The sequence below is a fragment of the Argopecten irradians genome, chromosome 5, assembly GCF_041381155.1.
Source record: "Argopecten irradians isolate NY chromosome 5, Ai_NY, whole genome shotgun sequence".
Taxonomy (NCBI): domain Eukaryota; kingdom Metazoa; phylum Mollusca; class Bivalvia; order Pectinida; family Pectinidae; genus Argopecten; species Argopecten irradians.
In genome coordinates this window covers 12,910-39,810 of record NC_091138.1, presented here as the reverse complement: position 1 = coordinate 39,810, position 26,901 = coordinate 12,910, and the positions used below count along the sequence as shown (strand labels likewise).

The 26,901-nt window shown below is 35.7% G+C and overlaps 1 protein-coding gene across 2 annotated transcripts; it reads right to left on the bottom strand.

Moving 5' to 3' along the window:
• Positions 1-196: 196 nt before the first annotated feature.
• Positions 197-15,245, bottom strand: LOC138322600 (uncharacterized). 2 transcript variants are annotated; one of them, XM_069266567.1, is made up of 5 exons: positions 14,777-15,245; positions 7,391-7,543; positions 6,419-6,430; positions 3,124-3,325; positions 197-2,850 (listed from the first exon to the last, which is right to left on the bottom strand). In XM_069266567.1, exons 1-5 carry the CDS (start codon positions 15,017-15,019, stop codon positions 2,747-2,749), a joined length of 714 nt encoding a protein of 237 aa, XP_069122668.1. In that variant the 5' UTR covers positions 15,020-15,245; the 3' UTR covers positions 197-2,746. The 2 variants fall into 2 exon arrangements, with proteins under 2 accessions (XP_069122668.1, XP_069122669.1); XM_069266568.1 differs by lacking the exon at positions 6,419-6,430 and having other exon boundaries at positions 14,777-15,240.
• Positions 15,246-26,901: the final 11,656 nt, after the last annotated feature.

Sequence of the window (26,901 nt, the reverse complement as noted above, 5' to 3'; positions counted from 1 at the left end):
TGGGGGCAGTGATTGGAGAGTGGGAAAGCTCAGTTCCAAGTAAATTGTCATTGACCTCGTGGTCAGTGTTTGGCACCTTCCTCACATGGGTTATTGCCTTGTTATCTAGTAGGTTAGTGGTCAGCCAACACTACTCATCACACTAGCCTCTGTAGTCTCTCACTTAGTTCATGAAATAAGAATAACAAACTTAACATTATACTTTGTTCAGCGTCTGTTTTATTTATAGCACACCAAGTCTAGACCGTTGGTTGTATGGTCCTAATGACACAAATGACTAGTGAGGCATCTGTTTACTGGCAGTGTTGATTCCATTGTGTTAAATTCACCTACAGGATGGCATACACTGCAAAATACATCTGTGAATTACCACATTTATATATGCAATATCACAATATCAGTGTGGGTTAGAATAAAGTTCCTGTGCTATGCACATCACTTCTACCATTTTTTCATAACCATGTGGATTTATCTGTTCATACAAAATCATAACCTATTTGATGTGAAATATGTATGAATGAGGTTATTCCTCTTCAACGATAAAATGCTACAGTAAATATTTAAGCATATCCGCACAAAAACCTTCATATACAAAGAAAACAATGGATGCACGTAGCAATCTGAATAACACAGAATGTTGAGTGGTGGATTAACAAAAAGTAAAAAAATAGTAACTCGTGTGTAATAATACACTGTCAAATCTGAAACTTTTGTAGTCTGATCAAATGTATGCAGTCAAATATGACATGATATCCACCATATTGGGCATTTTCTGTCATACAAGAGTATTTTTATTGAATACTGATTCGTAAAAAAATTAAATTACAATGTATCACATTTTCCTTGCATAGGATTATCTTTACATAACACTAACCTAGCCTTATCATTTATGGTTTTTTTCAAGCCCTAGAAACATGTCTTTTAATATTGATAAATGAATGTAAATTTGATCTATACAAAATTGAAATATAATGCATTCTAGATATTGATTATGTCGAGAATAAATACTGTGTTTATATGAAATAAAACTTCTATACATTGTATCCTATTTACGGTTACTAGTAATTGCACTGTGTATCATGAGAACATTGGAATGTAATATAAAAATATACAACCGAAATAATAACAAGCAAACTCACATTGGCTATGATGTACATCATTGTTTTCTGTCTTAAGATAAAAAAAAAGTTTATATTACAACTTATTTTATGAACAATTTACTCAATTTAAAATGATTTCTTTAAAAAATCTGATTCAGTTCTATTTGGCTAGACTACTGAACCATATATAATTACCATATCTTTTTTTTTTCTCTTCGATCTGTGTACAAATATTTTGTTATGGTATAAAGATTTAGTGATACATTGTGCATCAAAATACTTAATGAAAACCTTTAGTAATGTAAAGTATTAACTTCAGATAAAACAGATATCACAGATCAAATTAATAAAACAATGTAAAATTGTTACTAAGACAATAAACTACAATAATACTGAGTTGTACATACAGTATAAAGACCGCTATAATAATACTGAGTTGTACAGTATAAAGACCAATAGGAAGACTGGGCACAACTTCACTCTGGATCACCAGTACTAACAAGGGAAATAATATATACATGTAGTAATAGCCCTGGATCATCATATAAAGGGCTATATACAATAATGGAGATAATGATCTTTTCAACTGCAAAATTCCAAATAAAGCTTAAAGTTTTCGAAAATGTATTCTTTTGTTTTAAGAAATTGAAAAAAGTGAAAATATTTTACAAATTCATTTTTAATTATTTTACATGACTTATGCAAAATTTTCATCCTACATATGTAGTACATGTATCTCCATGAAATAATTATCCAGAAATCTAGTGATTTTGATAATTTTTTAAATCAACTACATAGAACTGAAGTCTATTTCTAAAACAACATAAATAAACATTTTTTTCTGTCATAAATAAAAGCACATGTTGTTCACTATGTGTCAACAAATCATGATAATGTGTAATGAATATATACATATAAACAACAAATTTAAAATGGAAAAAATAATATTTGGCTTTACATTACTTTATAACTGGTATGTGAATTCAAACATGTGATTATTCATTTAACATAAATAACAAATGAAAAGATATCTAACAATTATCGTCTATCAAAATCTGCTCCTGGAATTTCTGGTATTGAAATTTCTAACTCTAACTTGAGAGGAAGCAAACGTATGCCATTTGAGTGAACTGCAGTGTCTCTGCAGGTAAAATATGTCTACCCTTGCTAAGGAAATTCAGATCATCTCTACCATTATTGGTAAGGAGACTGTGTCCCCTTATTCAAATCATCTCCCCTGTATAAGACTTTCCCTTTGGAAAGGAGATTGTCTCCCTTGAGTAATTAGAGTGTCCCCTTGTTCAGATCAACTTACTCTGGTAAGATCATCTACCTTCTCTAAAGGAAATTCTCTCCCATAGGTAAGGCGAATTAGGAGATCCTCTTTATCACTCACTATTATACTGACACAACATATCACAGCTCTCGGGTATAAATACAATTTAGTAATACTTTGGCACAACTTGTTCACATGTCCTGTACTAAAGAATCCACTGTCACTGGAGGTGATGAAATCACGTTGCTCCTACAATAGTCTGTCAAATTCTGTGACGGATCATTGGCATGCAACTTACAAAAGTTTCGAGCCATTCATTGAGATAAAAAGCGACCCAGCCCACCCATGGCAGGCTAGCCACTGTCCTGTATTAGCCTAATAGTAACGGTGATCTCTCACATCGGTTTGAGTACAGTACTCGGTTTCCAGATACTCGCCGATTCATGTCCTCCCAGGCTGGTCCTAGCTCCTCACCTGTCAACAAAGATAGAGAAGAATACAATGAAATCATCATAAGCAATCTCAAATTGTTTGTAAACTACATGTACATACAAAGTTGAAATGAAACTGAAAAGATCTGAAAGATCATCATATTCTCCATACCCGAGAATGATGATATTTTTCAAGGCTGAAATTGTAGTGCAATACAAAGTTGAATGGAAAGAATATTTTGACTGTTTGACTATCATTATTAACATTCAATAATGTCATAGTTGTGAACTTTTTATACCTACACTTTTTACTTACCTGTTATGACATTGAAACTTTTCCGTACTGGAGGTTCCCTAGCCACTCCTGTCCCTAACATGTGTCCGAGTTTATTGTGGATACGTCCGTACTGTGACCAGTAGTTTGGATGATCCTTGTCCGATTTTATCGTCTTCTTCATGTCACCTCCCTCCGTCTGATCAATTCTGTTTACTAGAGATGTCAGGTGGAGTCGATTGGCCTGGCAAAATAACAACGCCATTCATAAGGAAATGTTATATCTATATACCCTACATGTATATAAGTGGTTTTATTTTGTTTCTTCAAACCTAAAACTTTCCCCTTCAAATTAATGAGAACTTTTCTGAAAAGAAAATTTCATACAAGTGTCATCATATGATAAAAAATTTCACATTTTAGCCACACTTGTTACAGTGATTAATGCCTTGATTTTTTTTTATTTAAATGTTCAAATTTTACCCACTATTCTCACATCTACTGCCATAAATTATACATTACAACCACCATATATTACTGTTTATCTAAACACTTCACAGATAAACCATTAATTCCTTCACCGGACTGTCTAGAAACAACATAAAAACATGATATTCTGTCTCCAGAGTTGTCTGCCCTTGTGAGCAAGTATTTCATGATAACATCATCAGTTTGTAGGAGAGCATTGTGTTATTACATGTATTTATTATTCTCACATACTAAACAACAACATAAAACAATACTCGCTGTACAAAAGTAACTAATTCCATATAGTGAAACATTGAAGTTATTTTGTTAAATTACATGTATGATGTTTCACAAATAAAAAATGGATTTTTTTTTATATATATAACACAATTACATGTATTCCTCTACACTAAAAGTAAGGATGTACTAAATACTGATAATGGCATATGAACCTCAAACTCAAGACACTTAATGAATTTTAATATTGTTCTTCAAAGCTATATTATGAATTTTAATATTGTTCTTCAAAGTCTATTGACTTCCAATCCATTTTACAGATTGTATACACATGTATATAAATTCCAGCTTTATATCATTAATTTTACCAAAATCTATTAAGAGAATGAATGATATGATAAGACTGCTCAGCAATCCTTGGTAAAAACAAAACACATTTTACTTTTCCACCCTTTTACCTTTTGTTTGTTGAAAATTCCCTGAAATTGATTAAATTTCTTGAAACCTGGTCATTCTTGACTTGGGTGAACTTTCCTTTAGACTATGACTTCATGTTATTGTCATAATAAATAGACACTCATTTTAAAACTCTTTTTAGGCCAACACTTCCTGTGTTTCAAAACTTTATGATATGGGTCAAAGAAGTAATATCAATGTTCTATTCCGGGGATCCTTACACATTTTTGTTGGTAGGATACACATTTTATAGAAACTGGCAAGAGTAATAGAAAATTCAAAAAAGGATATGATACAAAGACACAAACAGGAGAGTTACATTATACAATGCACTATCTAACACTGAAAAGGATAGAGAGATTTTAAATACATAAGTGGAAGCTGGAAATACTATGGACTTGGACAACATTTATAAATAATAAGCTTATGCTTAGCTAATTAAACCACTACATTAAACAAAGGACTAGATATGGTAATGGCTCTTTTTGGCCCCTAAATCTACCAAATTTCAAATTAAATATTGAAAACGCCCCTAGTAAAAACTTAATGATATTTTTGTTGACAGAAAGTATGTTTTTGCTATTTCATCATGGTAACTTTGCATAAATTATGCAAATTTGAAAATTTGGTCAATTTTGGCATATTTTTTGATAGTTTTTCTTTTAAAAGCAATAGAGCACAACCTAGAACAAACTTTATATTTAAAGGGAATTACTAGATGAAAAACTGCATAAAAAAGGCCAATTTTTGATGTTTTTTTTCACATTTTGCATTATTTATGTATAATAAAAATGGTTGCCATGGCAACTAGAACTGCTATATCACCTAATAGCAGTATCAAATATATCAGGTATGCATGTAGTTAATATTTGAAATGCAAGATTAAATCTTAAAATAACAGACTTTGAAAAATAGCGGATTAAGGGGCCACAAAAGACCCTTACCATACATAGTCCTTTATAGTTTTCTTTCAATAAGAAGAAATTACTAGATTTTTTAATGTTCTTTATAGTATTTCTGTGTTATTAGATATTAACAATAGCATTAAATGTATGCCATGCATCCTACAAGCCTACAGTTATAAAATCTTATGTTATATACGTTAAAGGATATCATCATCTTAATCATAGTAATGAACTAATCATATATGTATATACAACAGTATATATATGTATAAATAAATATCAATATTAAGTATACTATATTCAACCCAACCAGCACACTTCCTCCTATGAATATCAGAAAAATACTACCAATAACAAATAATATTACAATTAAATCGGAAAAATTTTGATTGTATTCCCTAAATTTTAAGTACCATATATAAATGCATCAACATATCGCATAGAAAAAACTGGTTGGGTTGAATACATATTCAATGCTAATGCTTTACCTAGACTAATTAAACATTCGAAGAGTAAGCAATGAAATTGTCAATTACAGTATGTATTCAGGTGTATAACTCTGAGTACCTACCTCTACAACGTATTACATTATTAGACCCTGATATTCTTATTAATCTAATTAGAAACAGCATATTTATTGTAAGGCCAAGAGACAGAAGTGACACCATGTAAACTTGTATAACTTTTCAGTATTTTGAGTTATCTTTCCCTTTATCTAAGTTATTTCCCTTTGAATATAAATGTTCACAGAGTACTCTTGAAGTAGCTACCTTATTGAACAATTATGTACTCTTGTTATTCATAGTACCCGTAATATAGAGAGCATTATCTTTCTCAAGGTTGACACAATCATTTTAAAGTAAAGACTGGTGCATTTCCCTGCTTTTAAAGAGAGTACAATAGCTGAGGCAACTTGAGACTATGAATGCTAATGATCTCACTGACTGAGCTATTTGTATACCCAATACCTCCCCTACATCCTCAGTATCTTGATAATCTACTAGTATCACATCATTGGAGACCCATGGTGATCATATTATGCTACGCTTCATTTATTATAATTATGATAAGTGCAGCCATTGTGCAATCAACCATGGGTCTTCAATGATGGTTGTATCATGAATCACCTTCTCACTTCCTGTTTCTTAAATGACCATGAGCTACATTCACAATAAACCAGGTAAATTACCTGTGGTTAACCAAAGAATACATGGTATCACTGACGAATTAGGAAAGACAATATACCATAAAGCTACTAGAAGTAAACTTACTCGTGTTGTAGTCTGGAAGAGAGATACAGTGCCCACACCATTAGTATAAAGATCCAGTATAAACATATAATGTAGAGATCAAAATTGATCATCTGGAAATCATTCCAATATAACAACTTGTTAATGGCAATAAGGAAGTAAAATATGTGTTTTAAATTAACAGAGAAGAAATAAAATGTATTAAATGTGTACTTTATTGAATTGGAAACAAAATTAGTCTAAATGAAAATAATAGTACATTTTATAAAATAATGGTGGAAGCTATAAAGTATAATGGTGAACTTCCCCTCTAACATTTACCATAAATAAGAATAATAACTTAGACACACGTGCAATCAATACTCGGGGAGAACACTACTATATTTAAGGCATAGGAGCACGACACAAATCTCACAAACACAGGGCCTTGGCAAACTTTGGAGGCACAGGGGCCACAGGGGCATGGCACTGATTCCTAAGTAATGCACTGAGACACAACAAATTTCTACTGAAAGCATATATGTATTGCACCAATTTCTATACATCACTTTCAGTTCTTATACATTGCTCAGTGGTATAATAGACTTCTATTTAAGGCACACAAGAACAGATGTCCATATACAGGTATCAGTAGGCACATTCTGGTAATTTAGTCACATGTTCAAAGCACAGATTATCATATTTGGGACATGATTTCAGCAAATTAAAAAACGGGGTACTTATAAAGTCTGATATATTCAAACACCTATTATGCTAATTATTCCATCAATATCATTTGACTTTTTCCATTAACATTTACATAACTTATTTGCACATTTTTTTCTTATAAAGCCTCGATATATCAGCTAACATTAACCAATCATCATTATGGTAATGAATACAAGCAAAAAGGTTAATTCTTCAAGGATAGAATAAGAGAACTTTAGAAGTACATATATAAATATAAAATGGAGTTTTGTGAAGATAGTGACAGTCCATGTTGAATATACCTACCGGTACGATTTCTTTCTCGTGGAATGTTCCTTTGTAGTGAGTGTCCCAGTATTTGTCCTGCTGGTTCTGACCGATGTCCCACTGGGATGTGTGCATGGAGGGACATCGTGGGGGACGTCTTACTGGATTAAGTGATTTACTGCCACCAAAATACTGAAGAAGAAAAATGAAATACTCTGTATACATCTTTTCAGCTTACCATGTTGGGGAGGGGGTAATCAAAACTAAAGATCACCTGGTGTCCTCCCATTGAAACATAAACACACACCAAGTCCAAATCTTTACACTGAAATAACCCCCAGCAAATAGATTCATGCCTTTCTCAATCTTTCCACCCCTCCTCAGCACATACCCCCAGATCACAACCCCATCCGTCCCCTTTCCATCATGCAGTTATCTTCATTTTCCATAGATGAATATGGAGAAAAAAAACTTAGTCAATTCGTTCCATATGTTTTGCATATATTTTAAAGGCCTACATCTGAAAATACCAAAAGTAAAAAAAAAATAAAAATGCAAATTTGTAAAGGACTATTTGATGGTTTGGGCCCTTTTTGGCCCCCAAATCCATGAAAATTTTGAAGCTGTTATTTAGTGATTAATTTGTTGTATTTTAAATATTTAGTACATCCCTGATATTACTACAATGACTGTTTAATAATTTTGCAGTTGTAGTTGTCATTGTTACCATCCAAAATACATGTATGCATAAATTATGAAAATGTGGAAATTTTGAAAATTTTGGCCATTTTTTGCTAAGTTTTTGTCTATGAATCTATTAATTAGTGTTATCTCACTGAAACATACAGCTAACTTCAAACCACAAGACATTCTTACAATTTAATGATTCTATTGTTCAATTCATACCAAGTCAATTTAACAAAAGACTTTTCAATGCCAGTGCATTATGATTCATGAAGGGAGGCAGCAGGTGAATTATAATAATATGTTATTCAATCCATATCAAGTCAACAAAGCCTTCGTCTTCATTGCCAGCGTATGGTATGCTTAATTACGGCCGTAGTATTGCTGAAGTAATTTATATACAAATATATATAGGAGCAGCAGAGAAATGTGTATTCGAACTCAGGACCTTTATAAAACTAGCCGGATGCTCTACCAATTGAGAGAACTTCTCCTAGTTACCAGCACTCAAACAGGCCCAGAACTCAGGAGAACTGCTACATGTTCTATAAGTCTGTCTACGCTCTTAGTCATTATACAACAAAGCCAGGCCTATGTTAGCTCATTATTCACAGACTTGAAAAAAAAAGATTTATAAAGATGATATATAGGTATACACAGGCTTGATGGTAATCATTTTCCTGCGACATAAATAGATCTCAAAGTCATGCCTCAACTAGCTTGATCATTAAAAAATCAATTTTCTTCCAAGTGGATAATGAATAGTCAACAAAGCTGTTATGAATTATGACATTATGTACACAGTTTATATAGGTGTATAGGAGGTAAGCAAACCTGCATAAGGATTAAAATCACATTTTCATTTGGTGAGCTAATATGAAACAACAACCTGTGGTAGTTTGAAGATGTTCCAAGGGTCTTTTATTAAATTCCCATGAATCTCCAACTTGCAAACTAATAGAGGTAATGAACTATTGGACATGTTAGGGAAAGCCTCCTCATTGGGTCTTTAACTTGCAATCTAGATGTAAAGGCCATTGGAAAAGTCAGGCACAGCAACCATTTCACTACGCTTTCGCCCCAAGTTGCTCGTAAATTATTTACAGTTAAATCGAGTGAAAGCAACTGTATTGAATGTAAAAAGCATCTGGATACCTTTGTCATGATCAAGATCTGATACAAAATGACACGACACCAATATTTTTTAACACATTTTATATAGAATTGGCATAGCTAATATTATCCTGCTACATTTGTAGGTTTTTAGTTAGTCCATAATACTTTCTCTGACAAGTTCTGATAGACTGGTGATATAGACACAATATCCAATCAAATAGATTCTTAATTATTCTAATGGCCAAAATGGCCGATATAAATACATGTACAATACATATAGCTAATTACTGTGTATCATTATGAACCTTTGCCTGATTCCATTATCTCTCAAATTTAGCTGATGATTGATAAGAGATTCAACGTTCTAAATTTACTGCTTATATGTGTTTTTCAGTTGATATCAAAACTCTTACAGATGAACATTACACATACAGGACAACCTTATACCCCTATATTACTGAAATTGACTCTCTATACATTCATCTGGGTAATTACATCATGGACTTTGAGGGTGTACAGGGTATAAAAATAGTTAAATTGAAATTCAGATTAGATATGAATTAAATTACCATAATATAAATATAATATGACTTAGGTTATTCAGTAAACTTAAAACATCTATACAGGCATTTAAACCCAAACCGGATTAAATCATTATTGATATATAGTAGTTCATGTTTTCTTATCGATTAAATGCACTAGAAGGTTTTGTATACTGAATGAATTACATTAATGATAGTAAGTACATAAGTATTGTTAGCTTCACAGATAAAAATGTATTGTTTTCTATCAGATTTGCTCAGTATAGAGAAAAAAGTAACTGCAGCTTGTTTCACAGAAACATCAGTCCAATTAAACTTGATGAGTTTTTTGAGTTTATACACTATCCTGTTTTCTTAATTGGAACTGAAAAGACAATTCATACATGCTTGAGTTTTAAAACTGACAGAACTGCATAAAAATGAAAAGACCTTCATATAGATGTGGTGAAAAGAAATCCATGTACATGTGGAGTCTTTCACTACATATTGTACAAACCCACACCTACAAGAAATTAATTAATCATATAATTTAATTACCTTCACTAATCAATTTATTTAATTATTTGTGTAGCCAAGCACTATGCCTATTGTGAATAACAAGAAGTTATAAATGGTATATTATATGAAAATCTAAATATAGAACCATTTCTAGTGTGGAAAAACAATGTTGATCATTGGTTGTGAATCTTAACATCTTTCTATGGTCATTGAATGGTGGCCTATCCAGGGACGACATCCCCAGTGACAGCCTCCCCAGGGACGACATTCCCGGGGACAGCCTCCCCAGGGACGACCTATCCAAGGACGCCATCCCCAGGGACGACCTCCCCAGGGACAGCCTCCCCATGGACGACCTCCCCAGGGAAGACTTCCCCAGGGACGACATTCCCATCAGGGACGACCTCCCCAGTGCTGACCTCCCATCAGGGACGACCTCCCCAGTGCTGACCTCCCCAGGGACTGCCTCCCCAGGGACAACCTCCCCATGGACGACCTCCCCAGGGACGACCTCCCCAGGGACAGCCTCCCCATGACGACATCCCCAGGGACGACCTCTCCAGGGACAGCCTCCCCAGGGACGGCCTCCCCATGGACGGCCTCCCCAGGGACGGCCTCCCCTGGGACAGCCTCCCCAGAGACTGCCACCCCAGGGATGACCTATCCAGGAACAGCCTCCCCAGGGACTGCCTCCCCAGCGACAGCCTCCCCAGGGACAGCCTTCCCTTATGTCCGTGTTTCAGGAGGCTGCTGTATATTCATTTCTCCTTGTAATAGTGGGACTCTTGTCCTTTTCATAGTGCTATCACACTGAAACATGCCACTGAAGACACTGAACGGCACACCCAACACTGTCATATTATACTGACAATGGGCAAAGCAGCCATTTGTGCTGAGCAACAGCAGACTATAGTGTGTCTTAGCCTTTTCTGATGAACCGTAAGGTTCAAATAAATAAAGAATGGAATTGAATAGCCAAGATCACATTCATAATTGCATTTCACAAATCTAATGCCCTACCTGCTAAAGCAGGTGGGCACACAAAACCACAATCAAAAATAAATAATAAAGCAGAACAAAATATAACTTAAATTAAGTCAAGTAATTAAATCCAATGACATACATAAGTCTTGCAAATACTTTCATACTTTTACACTATTGTTTATAATAGTAATACTGATGTGTTATTTTCATGTATGAATTTAGTGGCATTTGTGAAGTTTTCATTATTTACATGTATGATTTTCTATTTACCAACAATCTGACTTTGCTGAAGCTGGTGGTAAGATTTCCATAGAAACAAAACTTTGAACCCTAAATAAGGAATGAACACCTGAGACTATCACCAGACTAACGAACCATGCACTTTTACCTGACCAAGGAACCACATACCTGAACCTGACATGAATAATGAACCATGCACACATGGATTTTACCTGACTAATGAACTAAACACCTGAAATTATCACCTCACTAACAAATCATGCACGCACAGATTTCACTTCATAAACCATATTTCCCAGGAGATCATGTAACACAATCTGGTCATGTAAACCTTTTAAACAAATTAATTTTTGTTAATGCAACCAAAAATTCACAGCGATATAATGATCAGCTGAATTTAGTTCCAGTACACGAGTACATTCCTCGCTTTCTCCAAGTGTTCACCTTCGCAAACAAACATGGATATTATTTCTCTGTGTAGAGAGGAGAAATTGTAGCGACTGATCTGGAATCCAACCCAGACCTCAAACTCTGAACACTAGACCGAGCAACCTAGTCACCAATAACTCATCCAGTTCATGCATTGAGTTCTTCGAGTTATCAGAATTTGAAACTTAAAAAAAGAAGTACACTGGTGCGCAAGTTACACAAGTTTTTACGGTAGGCATCATGCTAGGTTTTAATTGTGTCTACGTACACAGTCTATACGTGTGAGCTAATATTTAAAATCAAATATGACAGAAACATGATCTACCCCAGTCAATTTACATTAACAGGTAATTGGGTTTATATCTTACACCTCTACATGTGTACAAAGTAAATTACATCAAACAAAACTGAAAGCTAACGATTACCGATCACCACGAGGGAGGACACGTATAGGGAATGATTGGATATTGGAGCTGAGGTGGGTGGTGATCGAGTACCGTCTTTTGTTTGTTTAGACAATTGTGGCCTCGTATCGGAAGCCTCAAGTGTAAATAATTCTATACAATAGTTAGTTGAAAAATGGCAGTGTGTCTATAGGTTTCGATTTAAAAACAAACAAGGTGGCTGATAAATAGGTCAATGTTTATAGTGACCAGGGACAACTAAATACCCGACAAGGATTTACTATAAATCTTTAAAAGGCCCCATACAAATCCTCCAGGTCTACCTAGATAGGATTTTAATACAGATCCATGATCGTTGATATGACTGAAGATAGGTATATATGATCGGCCAGGTGTGGAGCTCTTAACCTTGTGTATCAAAAGCTTTGCTAAATACTCAAAAGTTTAGTAGCATGTTAATTTAATTTTTTTTTTTTTTTTTTTTTGATGATAATTCCATCAAGCCATGTTTGGAATTAAAAATGAAAAGTTTTGTATGATATGTTTAAAGAAAAACAACTTTCAATTCATTTCAATCCATGCCTATATCTGATATAGCATATTATTATAATCATATATTTTACTCAGATAAAACTTAAAATTGTCGAAATCAAAGAAAGGCATCTTATATATAGAGGTAACACAATGAGTGGTTGTTGAATATTGATTTTATTCTACACGAGTGAGTTATTTTTTAAAAGTTACAAAAGACACAAGCTTTAGCTTTAACGAGTGTGGAATAAATTCAATATTCAATAACCAAAAGTAGTGTGACCTGTTTCTACCACAATCATATTTGTTTTTAACTGATAGAAAAATATGGCGGGGATACGGTAACGGGTATTTACCGAAATATGCAAATACGGTGTAGTAATATTTTCATAAGCAAAAAGACACTAATTAGTATTTAAAAATCATCATTTGATAAAGAATCCACCGACATCAAATTCTTCTAATACACATTTAACATCTTATGGAGATCAAGTCTTCATAGTTGCTTCTAGAAAATAAAACTCTATAGTTGCTTCTAGAAAATAAAACTCTATGTCGGACTACTTGTATAAATGTAAAAGTATTCGCACGACACGGCATCGTCTATTTCCCGCCAAATAATCATCAAGCCATTACCATCAAGATCAAGTTTGTTTCCTACACGTTAAATCTACGAAACTCCTCAGTGAAATTCTTGTCGGTCAAGATGTATTATTAGTATATAAGGTCAATTTAACATGTATGAAAACCTCATGTATTTTGACACAATGACCATGACGCACACACTTTCAAACACCAGTTTGGACGTCAAGCAGCGATCACAACATATAGTATGACGTCATTCGATTATTGATGACTTTGATAAATGATGACGTGACACCAAGAAAATGAAGTTCAGTAAAAGTTCACAGTGTCAGCCAATCAGAATGCGTACAGAGTTTATACCACGTGTAGTACAAACAAATTGTTAATCAACAGCTGCATCGTTTATTTGATACCCTAAGAGTTGAATAACACCGCCTATATGTGGTAGAAATGGTATTAGCTTCTATTGTATGATACTAAAGACCAGTAGACATTCACTTTGGCATATTTCCTAAGAATAGGTACCAGGTAGGACAATATTCTGAATAATTTGTTAGAATGATGGTAATTTCGGAACCAATAAGAGCTGGTTATCTCAGTGATTCCTTGATATGGACATCAAACAAGTCTTACCCATACCACAAACATAAGTTCATGCAACAAGTTACATGAAATTCAATCGCAAGTAACAAAATTTCATGAATTTATAACATAGGCACATGACTCAGCCATAAGTAAATAGAGGCAATGTCACAAGCAACACAGATCATGTTATGGCATAAACCATGTGAGATGTATGTTAAACAACCAAATTCATACAGACACCACAAAATAAATTTGTTATACGGGTAACATGATTGCATGTTATGATGTTACATGCACTTATGCCACAAAGAGCATGAATTAATTTCATAAGTAACATAAATTCATATAATAGGTAACATGAACCCATATCATGAGTAACATTAACCCATTTCATAAGTAACATAAATTCATATCAAAATTTATGCCACAAATAGCTATATATATAGCATGAACCCATATCATAAGTAACATGATTTCATATAAGTAACATGAACCCATATTGTAAGTAACAGTAATTCATATCATAAGTAACATGATTTCATATAATAAGTAACATGAACCCATATTGTAAGTAGCAGTAATTCATATCACAAATAACATGGAATTTGAAAGCTGCAAATTATATGAACCCATGCATGCTAACTAAATTAAGTAACAGATAATGAAAATAACATATCATATAACATATCTCAAGCAAAAATGAACCCATGTGCAAAGTAACTAAATTAACATCTTTTCCATCTTCTTCCCTCTTCTGTCCGACACCTCTCTTCGACCGTACCAGTTACATACACGTGCAGGCTATACAGTTGTATATAGACACTTACCTGTTTATTGGACGTCTTATAAGCGTCCCGGGGGTCCCAGGGAGGTTTTGCTATCGTAAGAGTAGTTTTATGCATGGCCCGTACGCCCTTGCCGTACTCGTAGGGGGCAGACGCTGCCCGCATCCTGTCTGTATAGGCGGGTAAAATGACCGGATAGTGACACCCATCCTCTGTCAGTAGTGTATTGGCACTCTTACCCTGGCCATGTAGCACATGGGGTCGGGGACCTGGCGCGCTCAACATAGCGCCGTCCACTATATCAATCCTGTTACAAGTCACAATGTCAGGTTTATCACAAAGTCATATCCATATATTATATCACCAATAAAAGTTTGGAGTCCACACAGAATTGTTTACGTCTACGTTTGCCAGGTGTAAATATCCTACAGAGATCAGACTGTTGACAAACCGCTCACGACACTGGCCCAACGACTGGGACCGATCATTATGGCACTTCCTGGCAACGGACGCTATAACGCACCGGTCTAAAAATAGACCGCACAGGTAAACGGGCCCGTCAATTAGATACATTGTTCGTGTAATTAGCAAGATAACTCGCCCGATTTATCATTGATTTGTGATCGATAAGAGACCGTTATACGGGGATAGGTACTAACTTCTAGTAAGTAAAACGGTTGGCCTAAGGTAATAAAGGATCGAATTAAAAGAATTGAATACTGTCCCGCGGGATATACTGTTATAAATTGATAAAGAAATGACATATGTAACGTGCAAGTACATTATAAAAGACCTAAAAGGTTATATGAAAACGGCGACTACACACAAATTAATAAGGAAATCAATTTCGATTGGTCTGGACACTTCAAAGACAATGAACTTAAAAACAGTTAGGTAGTATTTCATGGTTAACTAGATGAGCTTGAAAATCAATATATAAAAAAAAATCCAAAACCATCGCAAAAAAAAAAAAAAAAAGACGTGAATACCCCATAACCAAGGATATCAAAGAAATCACAAAAAAAAAACCATTCTCTCGGAAAAAACTCAGTGAAGGGTAATGAGCTTGTGAGAAGAAAGTACTGTCGAATCAGAAATAATCTCCAGAGAATAGCAAAATATTAATACGAAAGCAATACGGAAGCACATCAGATCAAAATTAAAAACGCTAACTGAAATTGGAAATCTTTATACGAAACCGGGAAATTCAAGTTAATCATTAAATGGTCAGAAAGTTTCATTATGAATAGCAAACAAAGATCAACATTCTCTTTGGAGTGAGGTTTCATCAGGAGTTCCACAGGGATCTGTTTTAGGGCCGACACTGTTCATGATATATATAAATGACCTACCGGATGCAATACAACCAAAAGTCTATCTTTTCGCCGATGATACCAAAGTATTTAGATGCATACAAAGAAGTTCTTCAGTCTGATTTAAATACACTGTCAGTTTGGGGTGGAAAATGGTTACTCAAATTCCACTAACAGAAATGTAATATATGCAGATGAGACAATATGGCGAAAATAAATAAAAATTTAAATAGTGAAGATTTGTTTGTTTGATTATTTTTAAACGTCCTATTAACAGCAGAAACATAAATACATAGAGATTGGCAACTTCGCACATTTTTACGATCGGCAGATGTACCTCTGTATGTCCCTAGGGGCTTTTAGATAAACTCTTAAATAGTAAAATACAGCAGAATAACTTTGATATGTTATAAAAGTTAAGTAATTTTCAGATGGTTTGAGTACGATTTTGGAAAGAAAAAAATAATATTTTAACTTAAATATTAACAAAACAAAATGCACTTCCGGTTTTGAATGCCTATTTTTCGAAAAACCAGGTATCATTGCAAATTTTCATACTTTCAAAAATCATATTAAATAACTTAAATTGGGAAAACTGATCACATCAAACCATGATATAATGTTTAAACTTTGTGTTGATGCAAAAATATCATGTTTAAAAGAGTACACTTAAAAGTAGTTACCCAAGGGAAAATGCCTATAAACCGGAGGTCCCTCTGCCTGTCAACAAAGACAAAGAAGGAGTTTCCAATCTCTATGTATATATGTTTCTGTTAACAGCAAGGACGGCCTCCCATGTATGCAGTGTGCAGCGTGTGTGAAATGCGAAGTGCGTTTTTTGGGAGACTGCAATATGTTCGTGTTGTGTCTTCTGGTATAGTGGAACTGGCGCCCTTTTTATAGTGCTATGTCACTGAAGCATGCCGCCGAAGACACCAAGCAACACTTTCCACCGGTCACATTTTATTGACAAAGGGCGAACCAGTCGCCCCACTCCCTGTTTTCTGAGCGCTAAGCAGGAGCAGAAACTACACACTATTGTAGACTTTGGTGTGTCTCTGCCTACAGAAAGTAGAAATTGGAAAATATACTGGATTTATCATAGACAAGTCTTTAGATTTTGATGAACTTTTAAGTACCCAACTTAAAAAAAGGCAAATTCTCTGTTTACAATGATACGGCAAACTTTTCACTTCCTCAACGGAACAAATTTCCGGTTATTATACCAGACATTAGTTAGAGTACATCTGGAGTATGAGAATACAGTATGGTATCCATGTAAAAATAAGCATATTGATATGATAGAGTCAGTTCAAGGGCAACCAAGCAAATACCCGAATTTCAGGACTTATCTCATGCAGCCAGGCTAAAAAGGCTAAAATTACCAACTCTTGCATTCAGAAAGATCAGAGGCGACATGATCGAGTTGTTTAAATTAACCAGTAATTTGTACAAGGAGTTAGAAGATTTCCCCAAACTATGGAGCAACAAAGTATCTGGTCAAGAAACAAGCGGTCACTCCAAAAAAAACTTATATACACAACTTAGTAAGCTGGACATTCGGAAAAAATAATTCCGCACATCTTATGGTCAAGATATATGGAACAACCTTCAAGAAGATGTGATATCGGCAACCACCGTTAATTAATTTAAGAATAGACTGGACAAACACTGGGCGGATCAAGAACTTTTTTATAGCTATAAGTTATATTTATTAGATTTGGAACTGTGGTCACAATCACTTTTATCATAACCATTACCAAGTTGTATATTTAATTCCGGTGTAGAGGATCTTATGATGGTAATAAACTTAATTTATACGTACTAGCACTTTGCATACGCCCTGTTTCTCATTTAGCACCGATATATCATGGATTTAAAAAATCATGAGCAAAGAAATTTTCCCTGAATGCCTGATTAAGTTTTATTTAAAAATTCTTCATCTGAAATAATTTAACTGATGCAAAACGATTACTTAAAAGCATATGTATATGTAATGCAAACATTTACAGTGAATTTCAGACATACCTTTTGATTCAATTTCTATTAACGTTACTTGTGGGATCCCACAGGGTGCCATTTTTTGGTCAGATTCACCCGAACACCTAAGTTACATACTACTCTTCGTCTGCTTGGCGAACACCCATCATCTATGAAATCATCAATTTATATTATCTGCAATCTAATCTAAATGCTTGTCTAATCCTTACAGTCTCGGGCAATGGTTAATTGGTTTAAACATTTTGTTTGTATGTTTTATTAATTAACGTCCTATTAACTGCCAGGGTCATGTAAGGACGGCCTCCCATGTATGCGCTGTGTGTGCGAGATCAAACCCGGTCAAATTACTTTCTTCATCAGCCAGGGGACAGCAACGAGAGCCTTCCTCACAAGGGCTGGCACTGGACTAAAGAGATTGAAGAGAAAAGAAAATATTTGAAATTTAGTCGCCTTTTACTATCATGCATTGTTAACGGTCTACCTGTAGCACAGGGACCAGGCACGACTTTTTTTAAACTAACAGTATATATAACAGTATACATATATATATATATTATAGTATCAAGGGTATGAACTCGGCGGTCGAGAAAAACGGACCTATTTTTTTAAAACCGTGATTATTTTAATAAATGGGTTCTATACAACATTGACGGATATCTTACCTTAAAGAGAAATAATTTATCTTTCCATTGAGTGCTTGATGAACAAAATTGGCCAAGTATTGACGAAGTTATGGCTTGATGAATCGGGAAATTTACGGAAAATATGCTAGGTAGACATTTCCCTGTCCGGTCGAATTGTCGTCTCGGCTCTAATGGGCACCTCAAAAACCAAGCCAAAATCACAAAATCTACGCTTGTGGTGGTAAACAATACCCATAACTGTGTTCATCCACAATCTCCTTTGGAGGTGTCATGACCCGTACTTTGTAGAAACTCCATTTAAACATCGTGTAGCTCACTTACTTTAACCGTCACCGCCATGTTCATTTGTTCTTCGGGACGCTTCTCGAGTTTACCGACAAGCACAACATAACATAATTTGCATAATGTAGTCATGATATGTAAAGTCGAGAAGCGTTCCGAGAGAAAAATGAACATGGCGGTGACGGTTAAAGTAAGTGAGCTACACGATGTTTAAATGTAGTTTCTACAAAGTACGGGTCATGACACCTCCAAAGGAGATTGTGGATGAACACAGTTATGGGTACTGTTTACCACCACAAGCGTAGATTTTGTGATTTTGGCTTGGTTTTTGAGGTGCCCATTAGAGCCGAGACGACATTTCGACCGGACAGGGAAATGTCTACCTAGCATATTTTTCGTAAATTTCCCGATTCATCAAGCCATAACTTCGTCAATACTTGGCCAATTTTGTTCATCAAGCACTCAATGGAAAGATAAATTATTTCTCTTTAAGGTAAGATATCCGTCAATGTTGTATAGAACCCATTTATTAAAATAATCACGGTTTAAAAAAATAGGTCCGTTTTTCTCGACCGCCGAGTTCATACCCTTGATACTATAATATATATATGTATGTATACTATTGGTTAAAAATTTTCGTGCCAGGTCCCTGTGACCTGTAGGGCTCACTTGCAGATGACATTACTCTTATAAGCACGTTGCTCCGTTCACTCCTACATCTTTTGAATATTTGTCATGCTTACAGAAAAAAAATCAATAACACGAAATGCAAAATTGTTGTAATCGCGTATGATATCGCACGTCAGTTGGACTTCAACTGGATGCTTAGTCCTGTCGATATAGGTATTTGTTTGATTAATTAACGTAATATTAACAGCTATGGTCATGTAAGAACGGCCTCCCATGTATGCAGTGTGTTGCGTGTATGGTGCGTGTTTTGGGAGATTCGTGTTGTGTCTTCTTGTATAGTGGAACTGTTGCCCTTTTTATAGTGCTATATCACTGAAGCATGCCACAGAAGACACCAAGCAACACACTCCACCCGGTCACATTATTATACTCGTCCCCCGTTATGCTGAGAGCTAAGCTGGAGCAGAAACTTCCACTGTTATAGACTTTGAAATGTTACGACTAAGGGACAGAACCCAGAGCCTTCCACACAGGGGCGAGCGCTCAACCAAAGGCCAAAAGTGAGTTGGTGACAAGGGAGACGCTAGGAAGAACAAAAACAATTAGGGAGAAAGAAAAGATAGATCCTAAATTTAGTCGCCTTAAATAAATTACGATAATGCAATAGGGACAGCAGGTACAATTCTAACGCCCTACCTGCAGGGCCGTGATATAGGTATAACTTGTTCTCAAGTTCATCTTAGACCAATAGCCTCACCCGGAATATTCAATATGGAACGTGTACGCGTGTGATAACGGAAGAAGAACAATACATTCAATCTTTTGTTTGTTTGATTAATTAACGTCCTATTAACAGCTATGGTCATGTAAGGACGGCCTCCCATGTATGCGGTGTGTTGCGTGTATGTTGTGCGAGGTGCGTGCTTTGGGAGACTGCGGTATATTCATGTAGTGTCTTCTTGTATAGTGGAACTGTTGCCCTTTTTATAGTGCTATATCACTGAAGCATGCCGCCGAAGACACCAAGCAACACACCCCACCCGGTCACATTATACTGACAACGGGCCAACCAGTCGTCCCACTCCCTGTATGCTGAGCGCTTAGCAGGAGTAGAAACTACCACTTTTAAAGACTTTGGTGTGTCTCGGCTAGGGGACAGAACCCAGAGCCTTCTATCTAGCTTTATCAATCCATTTATCATGATCAATGTACACAAAAAGTGGTTTTGCCATATTTTCTCAATGGATGTGAACATTGGTTGCATTTGAGTTTGAGCGATCTTCCACAACCAACTCATTTCCAACACTATACAGCGAAACTTATTCTTGGTGTACGCCGGCGATCAAGATAGGACACTATCGAGCTCGTATAGTCGTATACCTGACTAGATTGACAGAAGAAAGTTGTGTTTCCTTCAGAAACTCATATCCTTAGTCGTTTTAAGTCAAGCGACTCTTCACCACACGATTATATTTCTTTTTGAACGCACAAGTAGTAAAATCAGGATCATATTGTAGCAAAGGATACTTTCCAGATATCATTTAAGTCCTCCAAAGTTAGGGAGTTACTCCCATATCTTGACACGTACCTCAGGACATTGGAAGAAAATTGTGAAGATAACTATATCATCTACCGAAAACTCGGCTTTAAAGGATCTTATGATAAATGATCCAGACTTTGAGATATTTTGGATTTGGCATTCCACCTACAAACCATACATCATGTTGCAGGCTTCTTTATTGGATGTTCAGGTTATTTATTCCTTGTGCTCCAAGTTGACATTATCTGTCGCCCTTGATATTACATTTTGTCTTTTGTGCAATCAGCTCTCCTGCGACGCCATGGTTCCAGAGCTCTCCGCGTTTTCTACAGGAAGTCCTGACTGAACTCGGTTCTTGTGTCTTCAACTCTATAATAAGGAATACATGACATTTAATTTGCTCGAACCCTTTTTGTCGAGACGATGGGAGTCCCTTTTAAAGATGATGCTACCAAAAAGTAATTCCTGATGAAATCTGTTCGGTTCATCGCGAACAATACTAGTTTATTCCAAATTGTGAAATTGAATTTGTCAACAAATCGCGCAAAAGAGTAATTGCCCAACTATTACTCTTTTCAATTTATACTGATTGAACTGTTCCCTTTGGGTTTTTTTGGTCGATTTATATTGTATCTCCACATGGAGGAAATAAAGTTTGATGATGCATGTAGTGTGAGAGATAGTGATGCTGCTGCACAAACCAGGGAGACAATCAACTACAATATTTACAATTTATTTATATAGCTCTTTTATAATGATGTACAAATCTACCCACCTTACTCAGATTCGTTCAGTTTCGCTCACGAAGCTTATATATACATTTATATGTGTAAGGAACGTTCATATAATGTCTCTGCACACGATCCACTATAATAGTCGGGGTCTCTTATGCGCACAGACAGAATGCAAATGTGATGGCCGTGACAACGGTGACGTCACACAAACGTAAAGGTATAAAGTTGTGCCCGCGGTCTCATTAAGGACCCCCGAACACTCTGGCTCTTATGTGTTGCCCAGGCACTAAACAAAGGATACTGAAGCCTCAGTCGAAGATAACAGTGTCCTATAGGCGACTCCGACCCCTACCAGTACAATAAGGCGGTCAGGCGAGTCTCTCGTTCCGTGGAACTAAATCGCTTATCTGGCGGCTGACTTGCCCATACATGTAGCCGTATCCTCATACATGAGTATGGCAATTCCCCGCAATGAAACCAGACATCCCGTTTCTCGGGCCGTGAACGTACATCTGTCTGGAAATCATAAATGGCTTGACACGTCTTACCGGTTCGCTGGTCTTAGACTGTGTGTCTTACCGTCTAATACCCGGAACGGGACGTAATAAATATCCGGCTGAATAATTTATACTTGCCGTGAAATATGAATCGTGACAATGCAGGCGAACATAAAATGGGACCAACAAATACAATTTCATATCTCTAACAGCAAACTAAGCATCATATTTGGATTGGTTTGTAAGGTTTAACATCCTCTTCACAGCCAGGGTCTCTTAACGACGGTATTTTCCTTCCTCACAGGAGCAAGCACTCCACTCATGACCAAAAGATAAGAAATCTCAACATTTGGCTATTTTATTTTAGGAGAAAACATTTAGTCATCAACGTTAATATGCACCAGTGCCACGTTTTATTTTATATCTCGCTGATCTCATTAGTCGATTTTCAACTTTAACTACAAATATAAGGACCAATGTTGATCTCGATACTGGGGTTTAATCCTAGAATATTGAATACGTTGTTAGTAACAATGCTGCTGATTTTTGAAAAAAAAAAAATGTTAGAGCTCGTTACTCTGTCGAACAAGATTCACCATACGACGATGAGGATCTCCATCTGTACTTTTAATCCGATGTATGCTGTGTGTTATGTGTTTTGGGAGACTGTGGTATATTCGTGTTGTGTCTTCTTGTATAGTGGAACTGTTGCCCTTTTTTATAGTGCTATATCACTGAAGCATGCCGCCGAAGACACCAAGCAACACACCCCACCCGGTCACATTATACTGACAACGGGCGAACCAGTCGTCCCACTCCCTGTATGCTGAGCGCTAAGCGGGAGCAGAAACTACTTCTTTTATAGACTTTGGTGTGTCTCGGCCAGGGGACAGAGTGTGAAGGGCGGGTGTGTGTTTTGTATAGTGGAACTCTTGCCCTTAAAAGGACAAATATTGTTGTTAATGATTCTTATAAAAATACACAATTTCTAAAAGTTTTTTGAATTCCTAAACATTAATTAATTCTTTAAATTTAAATATTTGGTCTTGACCAATAATATTTGTCTATGTAAAACAATCTATGAGTTGCGAATGAAGTAAATACTGGTCATACGATTCTTAACTTAACTTAACATTTTAGTCATACAGGTAGCTCATCCCACATTCATTTAAAATACCTTTAACACAACTTATATACGTAACAGGGTTTGTCATCAAAATGCTGATTATAACAAAGATTATATAGTATATCACTCCACCACCCAAGACAGACGTATTTACAGTTATTTGAAAAATGTAAATATTCATTTTCCAACTAAAGGTATGGATCACCAACAAAATTTTAAGAAGTATCAGGTGGTAAATAGACAATACTAAACAACAGATCTTCAAAGTAACACGCATTACCACGTTTTTTAAACCAACTTGAACGTACTTGCTATCACTTTTTACAGTGTAAATACATTTGTTTACAAGAGCTATCCCACCGGCTTGAATTTTTCTGACTTGATCACGAATTTTCATTTAGGCTACAAAGCTGGGTATATCAATATAGTCTAGGTCATCAGTTTTTGTCTCATAAAGACACAAAATATCATAACTGCTCACAGATTCTAAAATATCAGGTTATTGCATTTTTTCAAAATGCCACAAACATTTACAACAAATACATGTATTTGAATGCCATTGATAACCGTTTCGTTACCAGGTGAGTATCGTCGCTTTCGTTCTTGCCTACTAGGGGTTCTTCTTTTTCTTCCAGATCTAGAGTCCGACTCAAATGGTTGAGTGCATTTGACTCTGGGAGGTAGCACGAAATTAAATGTTGGTTGCATGATTTTTTTTACGATAAAAACTTGTTTTTTATAGATGGCTATGATTGGCAAGGGCAGACCTGAAGAGGTTCAGGTTTGTTATGCTTGCTACTGAAGCTGGTAGGGAATTCCAGTCTGAGATGGTTCTGGGAAAAACATTATTTGTAAACATATTTGTGTTAATTGTTATTATAATGTGACCGGTTGGGGTGTGTTGCTTGGTGTTTTCGGTGGCATGCTTAAGTGATTATTAGCACTATAAAAAGGGCAAAAGTTCCATTATACAAGACGACACAACACGAACATACCACAGTCTCCCAAAACACGCACCTCGCACTTCACACTGCATACATGGGAGGCCGTCCTTACATGACCATAGTTAATAGGACGTTAATTAATCAAACAAACAAACAAACAAATAATCAAACAATCAAATTCTTAAAAAACAGGTACAATATTGGCTATTTGCCAGTCATGTGGAACAGTGCCCGAGTCCAGTGACAACTGGAATATGAAAGTTATTGTTGATGAAATTTCTGCTGACAATGTTCTCAAGGCTATTGCCAAAAGGGAATCTGGGTTTATTTAAGTTTTACGGCCAATCGACAAGTAAGGTCATTTCGGGCCAAACTAAAAGTCATGCAATAGATTCGAATTAAAGACATAATGATTACATCTAAAAATCATGTTAAAACATGGGCGAATATGAATCAAAACACAGACTCTAATTTTTTATTGATAAAATATTGTTGGGGATAAAATACATGAGAAAACTCATGCACAATGATGATGAAAAGATAGAATGTTGAATTGATATAAGATGGTATTTCGTTAAAAATGCCTATCTCCTTGAGAATATGATTGATTATGATGGAAAGGTCTTAAGGTGTTTTAAGAAAATTGTAAACTATATGCTCCTGGGGTCTCATGTTTCCCCCTGGGGAGGGTGTCGAGTTTTCTTTAGTTTTTATATGAAAAACACATGAACATTATTTGCTCAATTTTCATATAGGAAATGAGTCCAACTTGATTAGAACACCGGGCCAAACACGGTCAAAATGACTTAGAATTATAAAAAATCTTATATGTTCACAGGTTTGATGGAAGCAAATACTCATCATAGATTAAAAGGTCAATTTTATAAAATCAATGACCGACTTCAAGGGCCAGTATGTTTGTATTTATACGTCTTTTTTCATTCTAAACGAACTTGGGTGAACGTTAAGGCCCATGGGCCTCTTGTCCTTTTGATGCCAGTTATTGTACCTGCTGCCCCTATTGCATGATCGTAAAAGGTGACTAAATTTAGGATCTTATTTTTTCTCTTCTTCCTATCTGACTTTATCTTTCCTAATGCCCCCATTGACACCGCCTCACTTTTGGCCTTGAGTTGAGCTGGTTCGCCGTTGTCGGTATGTGACCGGGTGAGGTGTGTTGCTTGGTGTCTTCGGCGGCATGCTTCAGTGAGGAAGCACTATAAAAAGGACAACAGTTCCACTATACAAGAAGACACAAACAAAATTGGGGAAAAAAAATAAAAAAAAAAAAAAAATATAATGCAGTCTTAAAAAAACACGAACCTCGCACAACAAACACGCAACACACCACAATACATGGGAGGCCGTCCTTACAAGACCAAAGATGTTAATATGAACGTTAATTAATCAAAACAACAAACCAACAACAGATGGCCAAGTTCTTTCAATCAACGTACGAAGAGGAAAGCCGCAAACATTTAAGAGCTAGGCAGTGGCCTCTTGTCAAATAAGAATACTCCGTGGCAATTACAAACTTTACGAAGATGTCTTTGAATATGCAATGCTGTATGTACAAAGAATAGAATAGCAATGATGTTGTACAAAGTTATATTCTTATGATGTAAGTCCACACTTAGCTGTTTGGGCCTGTCATCAAGAAAATTATTTGAAGGATGCTGCAGACTTTTTGATAAAACATCGGAAGTTGCGTTTCACAGATAGAAGGGAAAGCTAAAGTGTCAATCCAAAGTTTGCAGATCAGTATCTCAGAGAAAGGATCCTACAGACCAATTGTAAAGACCCGTTTTTTCACGTTACTGCATTATTGTTAAGGTAATGCAAGCATGTGCAGCAGCAAGAGCTGAACAGGTAGTATTGGAAACCGAGGTTTTCTCAGAGAAGAGGTGTCTGTTATTTGGCACACATGTCCCCAACACTGTTCAGTGTCTTCAGTGTCTGGAAATTCATAATCTTGTGGACAAGACATTAGTAGTAGACCTACACAGCCAAACTGAGATGTCCTGTGTCTCCTCAACATCAAATGATGGAAAATTTCTTTAGTATACTGCAAACTAAATATTAAGATATTGAATATTCATTACTACCTAACGAAAAAGAAAATATTTCAAGATTATTATATAGATCAAGATTTTTTTTTGGATCCACAGTGTTTCTCTGTTTAGGATTTGGGTTAAGGAATGCCAGGTCTTGTAAGGTCTTGTCCTCAAAATGGAAATTTCTTAAGAATTTTCCCTACCAGACATCGTTGGATGACCCTCAAAGAGATAGGCCCTGCACGTAGGGGCGTTAGAATAAATATTGTTCTTAAGAAAGATGACAAACAATCTGTCGAAAACTATCGTCCTGTTTCCCAGACCAGTTTAACTTGCAAACTCCTTGAACACATCATACACAGTAATGTAATGGCACATCTAGATAAGAACAACATTCTCCCA